At 44.1% G+C, this 15392-nt stretch overlaps 1 protein-coding gene and 1 long non-coding RNA gene across 3 annotated transcripts; one reads left to right on the top strand and one right to left on the bottom strand.

Annotated features, from left to right (window-relative positions):
- Nucleotides 1–636: 636 nt before the first annotated feature.
- Nucleotides 637–6055, bottom strand: FOXA1 (forkhead box A1). Its single transcript, XM_006117707.5, has 2 exons — nucleotides 5641–6055; nucleotides 637–3172 (listed from the first exon to the last, which is right to left on the bottom strand). Exons 1-2 carry the CDS (start codon nucleotides 5713–5715, stop codon nucleotides 1910–1912), a joined length of 1338 nt encoding a protein of 445 aa, XP_006117769.2. The 5' UTR covers nucleotides 5716–6055; the 3' UTR covers nucleotides 637–1909.
- On the top strand, nucleotides 4803–15178 carry LOC102462251 (uncharacterized). 2 transcript variants are annotated; one of them, XR_001367849.4, is made up of 5 exons: nucleotides 4803–5136; nucleotides 6645–6758; nucleotides 7576–7748; nucleotides 10080–13922; nucleotides 14341–15178. It is a non-coding gene; the product is annotated as an uncharacterized LOC102462251 (long non-coding RNA). The 2 variants fall into 2 exon arrangements; XR_331635.5 differs by lacking the exon at nucleotides 7576–7748.
- Nucleotides 15179–15392: the final 214 nt, after the last annotated feature.

Here is a 15392-nt window from a genome sequence, read left to right as displayed (position 1 = left end):
ATATTTTGTTAAATTAGTTATCTACAACTGGACTCGGAAACATCTGCATTATTTGCAATAAATACAGATTAAATATACAGTAGGAGTCATCACATGGCACTTAAACTAAAAAGCATAATCTGCTGTGGATTTTTACCGTTTAAATACTGTGTGTTTTAATTTCCTAGGGAACAGAATACACACTACGATATACTTTCATTTTCTTTACAGCCCTAAAAATGACAAAAGACTAGAAATTAAAACAAAGAAAAGGATATTACACTTTCATCTAATTGCATTTTTTCACATGGAGTGTTTTTTAAATTTGAGGTGAATGCTTATACATGAATATATTTACTATATATAGAGAGGGTTTATTTGGTACTATCTATCTATCTATCTATCTATCTATCTATCTATCTATCTATCTATCTATCTGTCTATCTATCTATCTATCTATCTATCTTGCTTTCATTATTAATGCCAGCATACCACTATGGTTCACAAGATTTCAATATTTAATACATAGCCTTTCATTTTAAAATATTATACCTTCATCATAAACACTATTTTTATATTTTAACTATGTTTATATTTTATATAAATCTATTCTATCCTTCACACATATGCAACTGAAAGAAAATAACAGAAATCGTCCATTGTTAACGTTTGATTTATTTAAAGTCCTTAACTGCAAATGATCAAAAAACATACTTCACGGCTTAAATTCTCAGGTATCATTTTAAATCAAAATATTTTTCAATTACAATCACATTTATAAAATTAACATTTAAAAAACTCATGTGTAATTTTACTGTTATTTAAAGCAATCTCAGCTGTAAAGAAAGAAAATATAAACCATGCAATAAATTAAGAACATTGAGAAAGCGAACAGGAATAATAAGACCCGTCTGTCTATGCTAACACCGTGTAAAACTGTGGAAAGTGCATTAACACTGGATGAAACAAGCTAACAATGGCAATAATGAAAGGCCATAACAAATTCTGGAGGTCTCATTCTGGAACATATAAGAAGGAGAGAGCTCTCTCCTCGCCCCTCCTTGCGTTGCGTTAATATGCAGTATTTTCTGGGGAAAATAATGTTATACAGCAATAGGTCTAGTTTGTACACAATGGAGAGACTCAAATTAAATAATTATGTCATCCACGTGTTGAAGAGAGTTCCTGATGAAGGAGAATCTTCGTAACAGCTTGGGAGAAAACAAATCCAACTGACTGTGACCTCTGTACCACATCCCGAGACAGGTAACGCTTGGAAATATCTGGGCCAAATTCTGCGCTCCAAAACTCCCACTTCCATCAATGAGAGTGCAGGATTCGTCCCAGGGCAATTGTGCATGCGTGTTCTACTAACCGAAGAGTATTTTGCCAGTGTCAAAAGGATAATCTGAGAAAGTAAATAGCTTTCTTGTTGCTTAGAGATTAGTGTTTTGCGACTTCACAGCAGTATTGTCCTTCAGACCTTCTTAATTAAAAAAGAGAACCGTATACGTCTGCTTGCTTGCTTCTTCATCTCCGTATTGTTAAAAGTATTGCCACATACCTGTAAACTTGCATGAGATTATAGAGCACAGAAGGGGGCAGTGGGTAGGGATGGAAAGCACAAACAAATAGTTTACAAGCCCAACAATCGGTTTTTTTCTCTTTCTCTCTCGTAAGCAACCCCCGGCAAAGGCGACAGCGATCTTTGGAAGGGCAGAGGCGAGGGAGCGAGGAGTTATGTACAGGGGGGGGGGGGGGTCGCTCCGCTTTGCAGGCGCTCCTGGTTTCGAACAACGTACCCACGGCGTGTGAACACAACAAGAAAGTAACAGTCCTTACGCGGGAAGCGCGCGGGAATGGGACAGTTTGGTTCCCGGGCTGGCGAGGGGGAGACTCGGACTCGCCCCGCGAGGTGGGCCGAGCGGAGCTAAGAAGTGTTTAGCACGGGTCTGGAATACACACCTTGATAGTAGGAAGGCTCCAAAGCGGAGGGCTCAATGCTACTCCTCCCGGCCATGGAGGCGCTGCCCAGGGGCAGCCCGCCCGGGATGCCAGCCCCGTAAGAAGAGTATTGCAGCGCCTGCTCGTAGGCTTTGAAGTCCAGCTTGTGCTGCTGTTCCGAGGAGGACATGAGGTTGTTGATAGAAAAGGGGTGGTTGAAGGAATAATGGGGGTCGCCTTTGAGGTGGAGCGGGGGCTCATGGGCTAGGGAGTGCGGCGGGTGCTGGACAGGCGCCAGGGAGGGCACGGAGCTGAGGGTGGAGGACGCCGCGGAAGCCGAGGTCTTAAGCTCAGTACTCGCTCCAGTGTGGTCCATGGCGTGGGGGCTGGCGGCGGGGTTGGGGTTGGGGATGGAGCTGGCGGACTCTAGCGGGGCGGGTTTCGAGTGAGCCCGGTGTAAAGGGGAGTTGGAGCCGGACTGGGAGGCGCCGGGGGGCTCTTTCCTGCCCTCCGCGCTGGCTTTGTTGCTCGCCTGCTTCTCGCACTTGAAGCGCTTCTGCCGGCGCAGGTAGCAGCCGTTTTCAAACATGTTGCCCGAGTCGGGGTGCAGGGTCCAGTAGGAGCCTTTGCCGGGCTTGTCGGGCGAGCGGGCCACCTTGACGAAGCAGTCGTTGAAGGAGAGCGAGTGGCGGATGGAGTTCTGCCAGCGCTGCTGGTTCTGCCGGTAGTAGGGGAACAGGTCCATGATCCACTGGTAGATCTCGCTCAGCGTCAGCATCTTGCTGGGCGCCTGCTGAATGGCCATTGTAATCAGCGAGATGTAGGAGTACGGCGGCTTGGCGTGCGGGTAGCTTCGCTTGAAGGTCTTGGTGTCCCGGCTCCGCGAGAGGTTGGACTGGGCGTAGGCCATGGGACTCATGCAGGGGTTCATGCTGGCGTACGGGCTCAGGCCATTCATGGAGGCTTGCTGGGCGGACATGGCGTTCATGCCGGTGGGGCTAAGCGCCGTCCCCATGGCCGCCACCCCTGCCGTCATGCTGTTCATGGCGCTGCTGGAGCCCGCCGACATGCCTGCCATGGCGCCGGGGCTCAGGCCGGCCCCAAGCCCCGGGTTGGCGTAGGACATGTTAAAGGAGCTGGATGTCATGTTGCCGCTCGTGGTCATGGTGTTCATGCTCATGTAGGTGTTCATGGTGTTCATAGAGCCCAGGCCGGAGTTCATGTTGCTGACGGGAACTGAGGAATAGGCCTAGACAGGGACACAAGATGAAGAGAGGCGGTGAGCACGAGAGAAGGACACGAACCACTTTTATGAAAGCGAATCCCCGGAGTCCCTTGCACAAGAGGGGAAACGTCTCCCGGCCTTACACCGAGCAGTAACGTCGCCTGACCTCCAGGAAGTTACCACGGCCGTTCTGGAGGCGATCTACCTCCAGCCTATTTACAAATACAAAGTGATAATATATACACCTCTGATGTATCTTACAAACCTCCAGCCAACATGAACACCTTTTTGCCTTTATAGTGTGTCTATTACTATACTACGGAAACTGCTAATTTTATTATCCGCTGTTTCATGCAGACGGTAGCAGGGTGAGAAAGCTAAATATTTTATTCAGTACTTATTTGGAAAAAGCGCCTGTATTTGTATCTCCGGCGACTGATGCAGCATGCACTTATCTTACTAAGTCACGCTAAAAGTACAATCTCACCTTTTCATATCAAAACAAGTCATGCACACACCATGCTTACAAATAATGTAAAGCGATTGTCTAAAACCAGTTACATGTTCCTCTTATTTCTCCCCATATTCTTAATGTTTGATTAGCTAATAAAAACCTAATACAAAAATATGAACAAACTTGTGCGTTTTCTGATTAAATTTTGGACAAGGCAGAATTAAATTGTCTAGGTTTTCCTACAAAGCATCATCATACATATGGCTGCCACGTATTTGATTTGTTTTTGTTAAACAAACTAATAATATACCATTAAAAGAAATTCAGCTATTCCCCCGTTTAGACCATATTTTATTTATAAATCTGAGAGACAGCACGTGGACCGTTTTGTTCAATATCTGTGTCACATTATTTAACCTAACATCAAAAAACATTTCCCAAAATATATATACGCTAAATTCTATATTGTTTCCTTATGATTTTTTATAATCTTCTAATGTGCAATAAAAATACGATTGAGACACATTTCTGAACTATTATAAAATATATCACCAAAATTACTAAAGGAATATAAAGCAATAATACATCTTAATTGGATAGAAATAAGGTCAAGGCCTTTCTCGTTCATTTACAATTTAGAGTGAACAAATAGAATTCTGCTAAGTAAAAGCTATGTTTAATTATTATTGATGTACTGTAGAATTTGCAGCTCCTTATTATAAGCAATCATGCCGTTTGTCTCCTAAAATCCTGGTTTTATTTTATATTGAGATAATTATTTCACGGAACAGTTTAAAACAAGAAGGCGTTTCCCTTACAAAAATCTATGCAGTGTATATATTATAGTAGCAAATAAGGACAAGCAATTGTCGCTAACATAGTAATAGGAAGGCTCCCAAAACTTTATGGTAGGGAATATTAAATACAGAAAAGCTAAATATGGTTTTCATCTGCCCCTTCAACATTAAAAAATAAGTGTATGGGAACACCCATGCACCCACTGTTCCTATATGTGTGCGCAAATATTTAGTATATATATATCCCGCATCTTAACCCTACGCATTTACAATTCTACTATGAAGTGTCTCCTTTCTGCGTACTAATCTGTGCATAACTTTGGATATTCTCTCTGTTACTTGTTTAATGCTAAGTGTGTTGTTTCTCACAAATATTCCAATGTGAGCTAAACGGTCACATCCACAAATGTGCAAACAGCAATCCCTGTTGGGTTTCAATCCATATTCCAAGGGGAGGCAATTCACTCCGTATTGGTGCTTTATTTGCCCTCTATCATTGTCCATTTGCTTATGTTTGATCTTTTCTTTCTGTTCCTTCTGAGCATATTGTAAAAACAAGAATAACATGGAAATGCGACGGGGATGGAGAAAGAGACAGGTTCCCCCGGGCCCGCCTGAGGAGACTCTCAGCAGCGCCACCCTCCGGTCCCAGGAAGAAGCACTGCCATGTTTCAAAAATCTTGTTGCAAAGGACAAACGACTGGTTATTTTGCCCAGTAAAGCACCAGAATTAACAGGTGAGGCCGTAGGAAGCTGTGGGGAAAGGCCTTAAAACCGAAACTCGCCCACGGCGGGGGAAGGCGCTAGTATTTGCCAAGGATTTTTGCAACTCGTGGCCCTCACACCGTGCACCATCTGGAGAGCCCTGGGCTGCGGGAGCGAGGGCTCAGGCACAGTCCTCTGCGCCAAGCCGAGAGTTTACGGGGCGCTTTTGTGTGTGTGTGCAAAAGTACAAATGACGCCTCTTACACGAGCTCGATCCCCCTCCCCCGCACTCCCACTCACTGCAAGCACAAGCAGCGGCCCCGTTTTCACGGAAGCGCCATTGGGTTGAGGGAAACCCTGGCGATTTCTTTATTGCTTGGCCGGCTTCAGTGGAAAAGGCACGTCTGCACTGGCAGGATCTGGAGTGCAACCCTCTTCCCCATATTGTTACACACACTCCAGCCCTCCCTCCTCCCCCTGCGCCAGCTCCAGCGGCTCCGGGGCAGCAAACAAGCGAGCTCCTTGGATTCACTCACCTCCTGCGTGTCGGTGTAGTAGCTGCTCCAGTCGTTAGTTTCATGCCCTTCCATTTTCACAGTCCCTAACATCATGGAGCCAACCTGCCCGGTGTAACCATCCAGCCTCTCTCCCAGCCACAGGCAGCAGGAAAGGGAGCGTGACAGCCCCAAACTAGCAGGAAGCCAAATCTCGGGGGGAGGGGGGAAGGAGGAGGGGTTGAGCTGTGGTCTACAATCAGCCAAAAAAGAGGCAGGCAGCGGTGTGGGGCGAGACACTTGAGAAAGTGAGGAAGTGCCGGCTGGGATGTGAGTGGAGTTGAGCTGATGTGGATCTTACGTCGCAGAAGTGCCCACCTCCTCCTCCTCCTCTCCCCATTTGTCCGCCGCACAAAGACGTTCGCACCTACAAAGCCGGAGATGCACCTGCAAACAAGGCAGTTCCACTCGCTTGCAACTCCCCCGGGGCGTCACTTTATTTGCAAAGCAGTGTAATTGGTTTAAGCTACGGGGAAAGAAGGAGAGACAGAGGTGGGAGGAGGGAGGGGGGAGAAAGAGTAGGAAAGGAAAATACCCTCTTTTCAAATGGCCAGTAGAAATGCTAGCAGGGATCGCTGGAAATTACACGAAGACGATAAGGAAGGGCAACCCCCGCTGTTTGTATAGAATTCAAAAGGCCACCCAGCCTCCGAACTCGGAGATTTGGGAGCCGTATTTACTAAAGTGCAGTAGATGTTCATTTAACGTGGCGACCGGCATTTCAAAGTATTCAAAGTAGCCAACATACACCCAAGATATGAGAACTAGTCTTAAGATTATACAGCACTTTTCACCTTCCTCTCCCCCCCCCCCCCACTCACCAAAGCAAATAACTTTGGCGCTTCCAATTTCAATCTATGTTCTCTGCCATATGTTTCCAAAATTCTATTGACATGTTCATGGGCTAAGACCAGTCCATTCCTCTATACAAGGCTTCTATGTAGCTGTAAGTTTTATTTTTCTCTTTTGCTGTTTCTTACGTTCAGAAATCATGCCATGTGAGTCACAGCGGTGAGGCATGACGTTAAGCCACCCAATAAACACGAACACCGGATTGAATGCGGATCCACTGATATTAACCTATATGTGACAAACATCAGGTGAGTCACTGAAACCATTTTCTATCCTTGTTATAGAAAGTATTCATCCCATAAGCTTGCTTGGAAATAGTCACCCAGCCACAGTGATAATAATAAGCAGCGGATGCCTGACTAGTAACTTTAATTGTGCATTACTCTGATTTCTCTCAAGAAATGGGGGTGCCTCACAATGGTCATATTTGGCTAAAAGTTGAAATTGGTCAGTAACAACAAACAAAACTACACTGAGCAAAACTCTTGGGCAATCTACCCCGCTCTTGCAGGGGAGGGGAACTAAGATATCATTTTAAATTTCCACCTTTTGTGATTCTCTGATCTGATGTCAAGATCGTAGACACGTCTTTGGGTTTCTTAGCAACATCCTTTATGTTTGTCCCGATGACAGAACTTGTATTACTTCGTAGTAAAAAGCTTTCGGGGGAGTTTAAGGGAAGGAGAATAAACCACCTTACAATTCTTGGGCATTTGAAAATCGATGTGATACGAATCGTAACAAACATTAAAAATACACTAGTGAACTGAATTTCTGTACATGGTGTTTATCAGATGGGACATACACAACGGCTTTTAGTTGCTTCCTCGTTTAATTGTCCTTGTGGGTTTTTTTACTAATAGTGTGACAAATTCTTGTGCATCACAAATTAAGCACGTTTCACATTAAAGTCTCTCAGAATAAATTAACATTATAATACACATAGTCTCACATATAATATCTCTGCTTTGAGAAATATGTTTTAACTTGTCTCGTAAACGCGTCCTTTGTTATCCATATCTTTGTTCTTTTTCTTCCTCTTTTTTTCTGTAAATCTGGCAACAGAGTTAAGTTAAATCTTCGAAACAAACAAAACTATGAAATCAGCAGGCGAGAACAAGGGAGGAAAACGTGCCGTTAAAGAAACAAAAGGATAAAAGCACTGGATTACAATCCGCTTTTTAAAACGGTCACACTGTAAATAAAAGATTTATCTTGAAACAAAATCCACATAGAAGGTATTAATAGACAACATAATCAAAGAATGCAGCATCTATCTATCTATCTATCTATCTATCTATCTATCTATCTATCTATCTATCTATCTATCTATCTATCTATCTATCTATCTATCTATCTATCTATCTAAGACCTGATCAGTCTATCTATAACACGAATTAGTACTTTTTGAGTCACTTATTTATTTCAATATTTTTGGTTCTGTTTGGACAACATACCAGGTCAAAATATACACGAATGCCCTATGAAACCGTGCGGGGCTCTCAGCAGCAAGGGGTCCTCTGTTTTTCTCGTGATTGTGCCACAAACTATTCTTTGTTTGTGTGAGATAAGCAAGATAGTATCCTATTTTCCGCAGCAATGTAATTCTAGTGAAAACAACCGCCTAATATATTAGCTCTCATAAGAGATCAGAAACTGTCTCCGCCACATGTCTACTGGATACGTTCGCAAAAATTATATAGAAACGTTATAAGGCAAAGTGTATCAGCTAGCTCAAAAGTCAAGCTGTTTAAAATTACATTCTCTGGCCTTCCAAAAGCCATAGGCAATGATATCAACACACACAACCCACCCCGATTAAAGATTCAGCCCCTTTTTAAAGAGTAGGTTTCCTCTGCTGAAAGGTAATTGTAAGACAATTTTGTTTCACTGAATTTCTACGTGTACAGGAGACTTGTTTGTACAAAGTCACAGCGCCTCCTGTTGTCCAGCTGCTATGCCAAACTCACATACCTGTTTTACACACAGCTACTGGGTACAATGCCACATGAATAGCTGCAGTTTATAATCTTCTTAAAACAGTTTTCACTTACTTAGACAAATCAAGCTGCCTGAGGCAGAGAATCAGCAGCTACTGGAAATTCCCTCAGTGCCCACTCCTCTTTACAGCACTGCAGCCTGCTGTTTGAGAGACAGATTTTCACTGCAATTTAGCAGTGGATCTAAGCTCGAGGATCGGGGCGGTTATTTGTGCGGGTGTTTGCAAATAGTAAACGGTGGCTTTGGCTGTGAACCGTTTTAAAAAGAGTACATTTCTAGCCAGCTAGCTGCTGAAACTCTATGTAATGTGCCCGACGATCTGGGTGTCAGCCGCATTTGGCCATACTTTGAAGACTCTCTGGGCAGGAAGGAACGGAGACTCTTCTTAAGAAGTGCGTGGGTGACTCCGGATCAAACCTCTTGGGATGAGTCTAGTTGCCGAAGTGTGTTTGCTAGGCTAGAATAGTATAGCCCTGGTTCCAGTATAGTGATCCTTTCTTCTTAGTGCACCACAGCTGATTGTAACTATTTACAATGACTCCCTGAAATCATTTGCTTCAACTGTCATTCGTTTTGCAAAGTCACAGGACGGGGACACAGAACAGAGAGAGCTTCTGCTCTCGGATGTCTAATGGGGACCAGAGTTTCAATTCCGTTTAGTGGTCTCTCTGCATCAGAAACCGGAGGATGTTGCAAATTAGGAAGGGGAAATAGAAAAGAGACCGACGTTAGCTGGAGCTATTATTATAAGAGAGTCACAACTCATCCCACTTACGTGATGAAAAACATACAATTTTTGAAGCCAGTTTGCGCAGTATTTCTGAGTAAGGGTATTCCAGGGAGGCCTCAGGTAGGGAGATAATGACAGTGAACAAAGGGAACGGTGGCAGATTTCTGGAGTATTTGTCATCTCATTTATTGAAGAATAAAAGTAAGGGAAATTAGTGTTTTCTATTCATGCTCACTTACCAAATATGAAAGTTGGATCATCTGGACAGTCCAGCCACCCCAAAGATTCATTCCCCCCTACAAACTGCAACAAACACAGAAACAAAATTATTAAGAATGATTTTTTTAAAAGAGAAAAAACTGTTCATTTTTCCTAGAAAACGTTGCCGTTTAATGTATTTATCTTTGCCTTTGATGCAGACGGGACTTACGGGTAATTCTTCAGGTTTAATTTGAAGTGGCCACTTGGTTTTAGCTAAATAAGATATTTGTATCGACATTAAAGAGATTTTCTGTTAAGGGACATATCGCTGACACGTGAAGCTGTTCCAATCATCTGTCTCTTTCCATGGAGCTAGGGACATTTTTCTTCTGTGTTAATTGTACAGACTTCGTTTCATTTTACTATATACATTTAACTGCAGAACTGCACATAGAACTGGTCATTATCAGAAAGGATTTCCATATTATTAGAGTATTATGTGTGTGTTAAAGTAGGTTGGACTAAACTTGGTGATGGCTATCTATCTATCTATCTATCTATCTATCTATCTATCTATCTATCTATCTATCTATCTATCTATCTATCTATCTAAAGAAGCTTCATTTTTTTTCTACAGAAGAGATGAAGCAGAAACAGGAAAATCCTATTACTCTAATTTCACACAAAACCGCACACCAATGTCAATAAAACAAATAATCCAACGAAAAGCCCGATGTTGTCAGATCGCAGGGTGCAGCACCCGTTTCTTTTAAATACAGGACAGAGACAACACAGATTGTGAAAGCCTGAATCCTCCTTTCTCACTCCCAGCATGTACTTCGATTAATGTAAAGAGCTTCTGATTTCCACGAAGAAACCGGTAAGTACCAAGACGAAATGCAATTTTATGGACGGATCTAGACATAATAGAACCACTTCGGGACTTGGCAGCATTGACTGAAATATAAACAGCGATGAAAGGGCCCAGCATATTTCTGGGGGCAAAATAGATAGCCTCGTGCATTTTAACACCTCTCCTGCCAGCCCAACAACTGGAAGCTCTGTGTTTTGAAAGTATGCCTCTGACGCAGATAGCCATTCTCGATACTGGCTTTGATTTAAGGGTTGAGCTCTCAGTCGCTCAGCAGGAGTTCACGAACAGGTGAGATTTGATAAGGTTGCATTTACTTTCCTCTCTTTTGGGATAAATGTACTTGCCTAGACAGGTAAGAACACTTTATTGGGTCAACAGTGGCTTCTAGTCTTTTCCTCGTGAACTTTTCTTGCCTCGGATTTTGTCAGTCGAGTAGTTTTTCCTTAACTAATGATCTGCCTCGAAATGAAGTGTCTTTCCCCCCTTACTCCTGCTGGTTTTGTTTATCCCGCTAACCTGCAAAAAGAATCGTATTCCTCTTAAAGTAGATTTTAAATGTAGTGTATTGTGAATCACTTACTAAGTGACATATAACGACACTAAAATGGTTCCTGATCCCATCCACACGGTCTGGACTCTTTTTCCTTCTGAATTGACTCCTTTATCTCCTGTGGTGTCTACAGGAAAAAGCCCATTTCAAATAAAACAAAGCATTTGAAAAATGAATCTCTATTCAGCTATTCAAATGAATCGATGTTTCTACCTTTAATTTCAATCTAATGCAAGATGCAGGATTAAAGCAGTACTGTTGTCAACTCCCAGACGCTGACAATACAAACAATCTAGTCACTCCTTTAAAGAGGTACTATACAAAAGTAAATGGAGGACAAATTATATGAGAAATTCTACAAAAATGTTAATATTTTTGAAACTATGTGTTATTAATGTTGAGTAATTAACTATACCCAGATCAGGATTCTGGAGAATTGCCAGGAAGTCAATTTATAAATTTGTGTTAATTTATAAAATTAACACAGATGTCACCTAGGAATTCGAGTGTTTTCGCCTCCACCCTTCTCTCCTACCCCCATTTTTTGTCGCGCCAGGTGTGTGACTGATAGATTGTCCGAATGGATCTAGAGTATGTTTTCCTGATAGAGGAAGCAAAGAATCTGTAGCTCAGCCGCACTACAGTTCTTTCCATCAGCTGTACTAGGGGTTCCCGAGATCTTTATTTTGCAAGTTACAGGAGCACCGATAAGTTAATCGCCTACACCTGACTCGATCCTGCTGCTATTGCAGTCAGTGAAAACAGGATCCGGTCCATCAGATTTATGAACTATTGAGGAGGAAGGGGAAAGACCACAACACAGCTAAGAAGGCGCTCAGGATCGGTCCCTAACAACTCCGGATTCTATAATTGCCTGATTATGATAACCGAGCCCTGTTACAAAGTTCTTTTACACAATCACAGGAGATATCGCTCTGTGCATTGTCATAGCGATGCTGCACTGCCAGGATTTTTTGTTGGTTTGTTTTTTTGGTTTTGGTCCCATAATTTGTATTGATGTGATAGAATCCATTATTTTATGCGTGAGAATACATTTCCTTACATCATTCAATTCCTGCTCTAAAACAGATTAGAAAATATCTGTGCACTAAAACCAGGTAAGGAGGAAAAAATCTTTAAAATTAAAATGACAAATAAATACTGTCCAATCATTGCTTTTGGCCACAAAGACAATTGGATAATGAGAAAATGTATGTTTTCTTTGTTTAAAGCAACATATTTTTGTTAAATAGTTTATAATGCAGGTAAACTATGTAATGCATACTGTAAGTTAATTTTTGTGAATGCTGCTAGATATATACAAGCTGTTTGGATAGTTCAAATTGTCAGGATGCCCACATTTATACATGGTCTGGGGTGGATCATTGAAGTATGGAGACAGACCTATTAAAATATATTGTTTTTTCCCATCAGTGTCAAAAAGAAAGCATTTATTTTGAATGTTGGGTGCAATAGTTATATTATAATTTATGGAATCTATAAAAATAAACATGTAGCTTGTATATTGGTTGCCCTGTACCCATTTTCACCAATCCATTGTTCAAAAACACTTTGTTGACTTTGAAAAGTTACCAGAGTCATAACTGTTTGCAATGTTGCTGTAGCTTTGGTGGTCTCCGGATATTAGAGACAAGGTGAGTGAGATCATAACTTTTATGGACAAGCTTCTGTTGGTGAAAGAGACAAACTTTCACCAAGGAGCTCTGTGGGAGCTGGAAAGATAGTCTGCTTCACCTACAGACAGACTCTGGTCCAGTGAAAGGTATTACCTAACCTTCCTTGTCTCTGGAGTCATAGTAACATACTAGCAGTAGCTAAGTAGTGAATTTAGGTAAAACATACACAAATCCCTATAGTTTCCTACTTGTGGAATCCAACACAAACAACAAACATGACCTTTCAGGGTTTAGGTGGGGCTTTCAGCATAGAAGAAAGGAAGTGAAAAAACTGTTATTGAACTGGATCTTTAGCTCTAACAAGGGACTTGTTAAATTGACAATATATGTAGTTCTCCAGGCAAAAATTTGAATTTCTTGGAGAAAGGTTGACTCAACTTCAAAGGCCATAATAAATCAAATAATTCCATACCACAATGACCACAAGCTGCAGAATGGACTGTGGCTGCAGTCTCATTGAGGGAAGGATGGGCTTGGTAGCTTACATTTTAAGTGACAGGGATAGTGGAGGGTTCTTCCCTCTGCCCCCATTGACATGTTTCTCATCCCACAGGACTGTGTTTGGACCTGGCTTTGTTGGCTGATGGGGCCTATTACTTAAATCAATTAGGCTACGTCTAGACTACAGGCTTCTTGCACAAGAAGCTTTTTTCAGAAGAGATCTTCCTAAATAATTTCTTGTGCAAGAGCACATCCACACACAAAAGTGCGCTGAAAAAGCGATGCGCTTTTGTGAAAGAGAACATTCTGACTCATTGGATGCTCTCTTGCATAAAAGGCCACCCGGACCCACTTCAGTCTGGGCTTTAGGTCTCCAATTGCTTTCGAGTGCTGGTGCTGGAGTCCTTTCAGAGACATTCTCTGAAAGGGACCCCCCTGGACATCCTGCTGCTTCTGCATGCTTGCTACCTCTTTGAGGGACAGCTAAATGTTTGCAGTGCCTGCTGTGGTTGCCCTGTTCTTTTTTGGATGCCACAGCTTTTTCCTCTGTGCTATGGAGCTGGAGCTGCCCCTGGGCATGTGATGGCCCTACACAACCATACTTCAGTTCTTGCAGCACTTAGTGCTAGCTGCCTTCCTGGTACTGCAGGACCTGGACTCCAAGCTCATTCTGAGGACCCTCTCCGTGGCTGCGGATGCTCCAGTCTGGCTGCTGCACTCCCACAGTTGAGAGAAGGTTCTGGAGGCTGGACACTAGTTCAGACTGGTGGGACCAGCTGGTTCTGGAGCAGTGGAATGACCAGCAGTGATTCAACAACTTCTGCATGCGGAAGGCCACCTTTCTTGAACTGTGTGCCTGGCTCACCCCTGCCCTCCGGAGACAGACCTCTACCTGCGGCCCACCATCCCTATGAAGAAGTGGGTTGCAATCGCCCTGTGGAAGCTAGTCACCCCCAACAGCTACCAGTTGGTGGACAATCAGTTTGGGGTGGGGAAGTCCACCAATCGGGGCCCTCTTTAAGGGGCTTATGGGCTGCAGTCCCTATGGGGTGGGATGGGGTGGGGGGGGAGAGTATTGCATAAGGTGGTGCCTCGGGAAAGGGGGGTTGGGGGCTGTGGGGGATGGAGTAGGGGTGAGAGGGAAGCCCCATCCTGGAGGGCTTGTGCCATTCCACCCTCACACATCCCACCTTGCTGCTGGGGGAGCACCTCAAAGAGGGTGGCGCCTGGGGTGTTTTGGGGGGGCAGCGGAAGGGAGCAGAGTGGCTATCTCCCAAGGGATCAGACACTCCCCCCTCATTCTCTGTTTTGTGTGTTTCTTTGTCTCCTTGTGCAGGTGGTGAGGGCCATCAACTCCCTCCTGCTGCAGAGTGTCGTCCGTCTCGGAGACCTGGACGCGACCGTGGCCAGATTTGCCACCCTGGGGTTCCCCAACTGCGGGGGAGCCATTAATGGGACACACATCCCCATCCGAGTACTGGACCATCGAGCAGATCAATATGTTAACTGAAAGAGCTACTTTTCCATTGTTCTGCAGGCCCTGGTGGATCACCAGGGACAATTTATGGACATTTTTGTAGGGTAGTCAGGCAGGGCACACAATGCCCAAGTATTCTGAAACTCAAGCCTGTACTGCAAGCTGGAGGTGGGCATGTTTTCCCTGGCTGGGACTTTGCGGTCAGGGATGTGCACATGCCTCTGTGCATAGTGGAGGACACGGCATAACTCCTCGTGCCATGGCTCATGAAGCCATACCCCGGACACTTCGATCCCTGCAGGGACCTGATTAATGCTCACCTGAACTGAGCCAGGATCCAGATGAAATGCACCTTTGGCTGCCTAAAGGCATGTTTCCAGTGCCTCCTCACTTGCCTGGATGTAAGGGAGCACAACATCCCTGAGGTGGTGGCAACATGTTGCGTCCTCCCCCAATATTGTGTAGTGGAAGGGTGAGGCCTTCCTTCTGGTGTGGAGAGGTGCGTTTGAGCAGCCCCAGACAGTGGCCATCTGCCAGGCCCATCAGTTGGGAGGGCGTATCTGGAAGGCCCTGAGGGACAGATTCTCTCAGGCACCTCACTAAATCTCCCCAGGGACTCCCCAATAGGGGCCTCTGCCTTGCAGCTCCATCCCTTCCCCACAACAACCCCTCCCTTTGCCCCTTCCCTGACCTCCCAATAAACACACCTGCTTGGTTTTGAAAAAAATGCAGTCTGTATTACTGAAACATTGTGAAAAGGTGGGCAGGAACGGGGGGCTCTGAACTGAGAGGGGGCATCAGAATTGGGGGGATGGTGGCTTGATGTGCCACTTTAGGTGTGGGGACCTCATCGGGGTTGTGTGAGTTGGGGGACTACAAAGAGGTGAAGGAGGGGGAGGGGAAGGCTGCAG

The sequence above is a fragment of the Pelodiscus sinensis genome, chromosome 5, assembly GCF_052426305.1.
Source record: "Pelodiscus sinensis isolate ZL-2025 chromosome 5, ASM5242630v1, whole genome shotgun sequence".
NCBI classification, from domain to species: domain Eukaryota; kingdom Metazoa; phylum Chordata; order Testudines; family Trionychidae; genus Pelodiscus; species Pelodiscus sinensis.
This window is presented reverse-complemented; position numbering and strand designations above follow the sequence as displayed.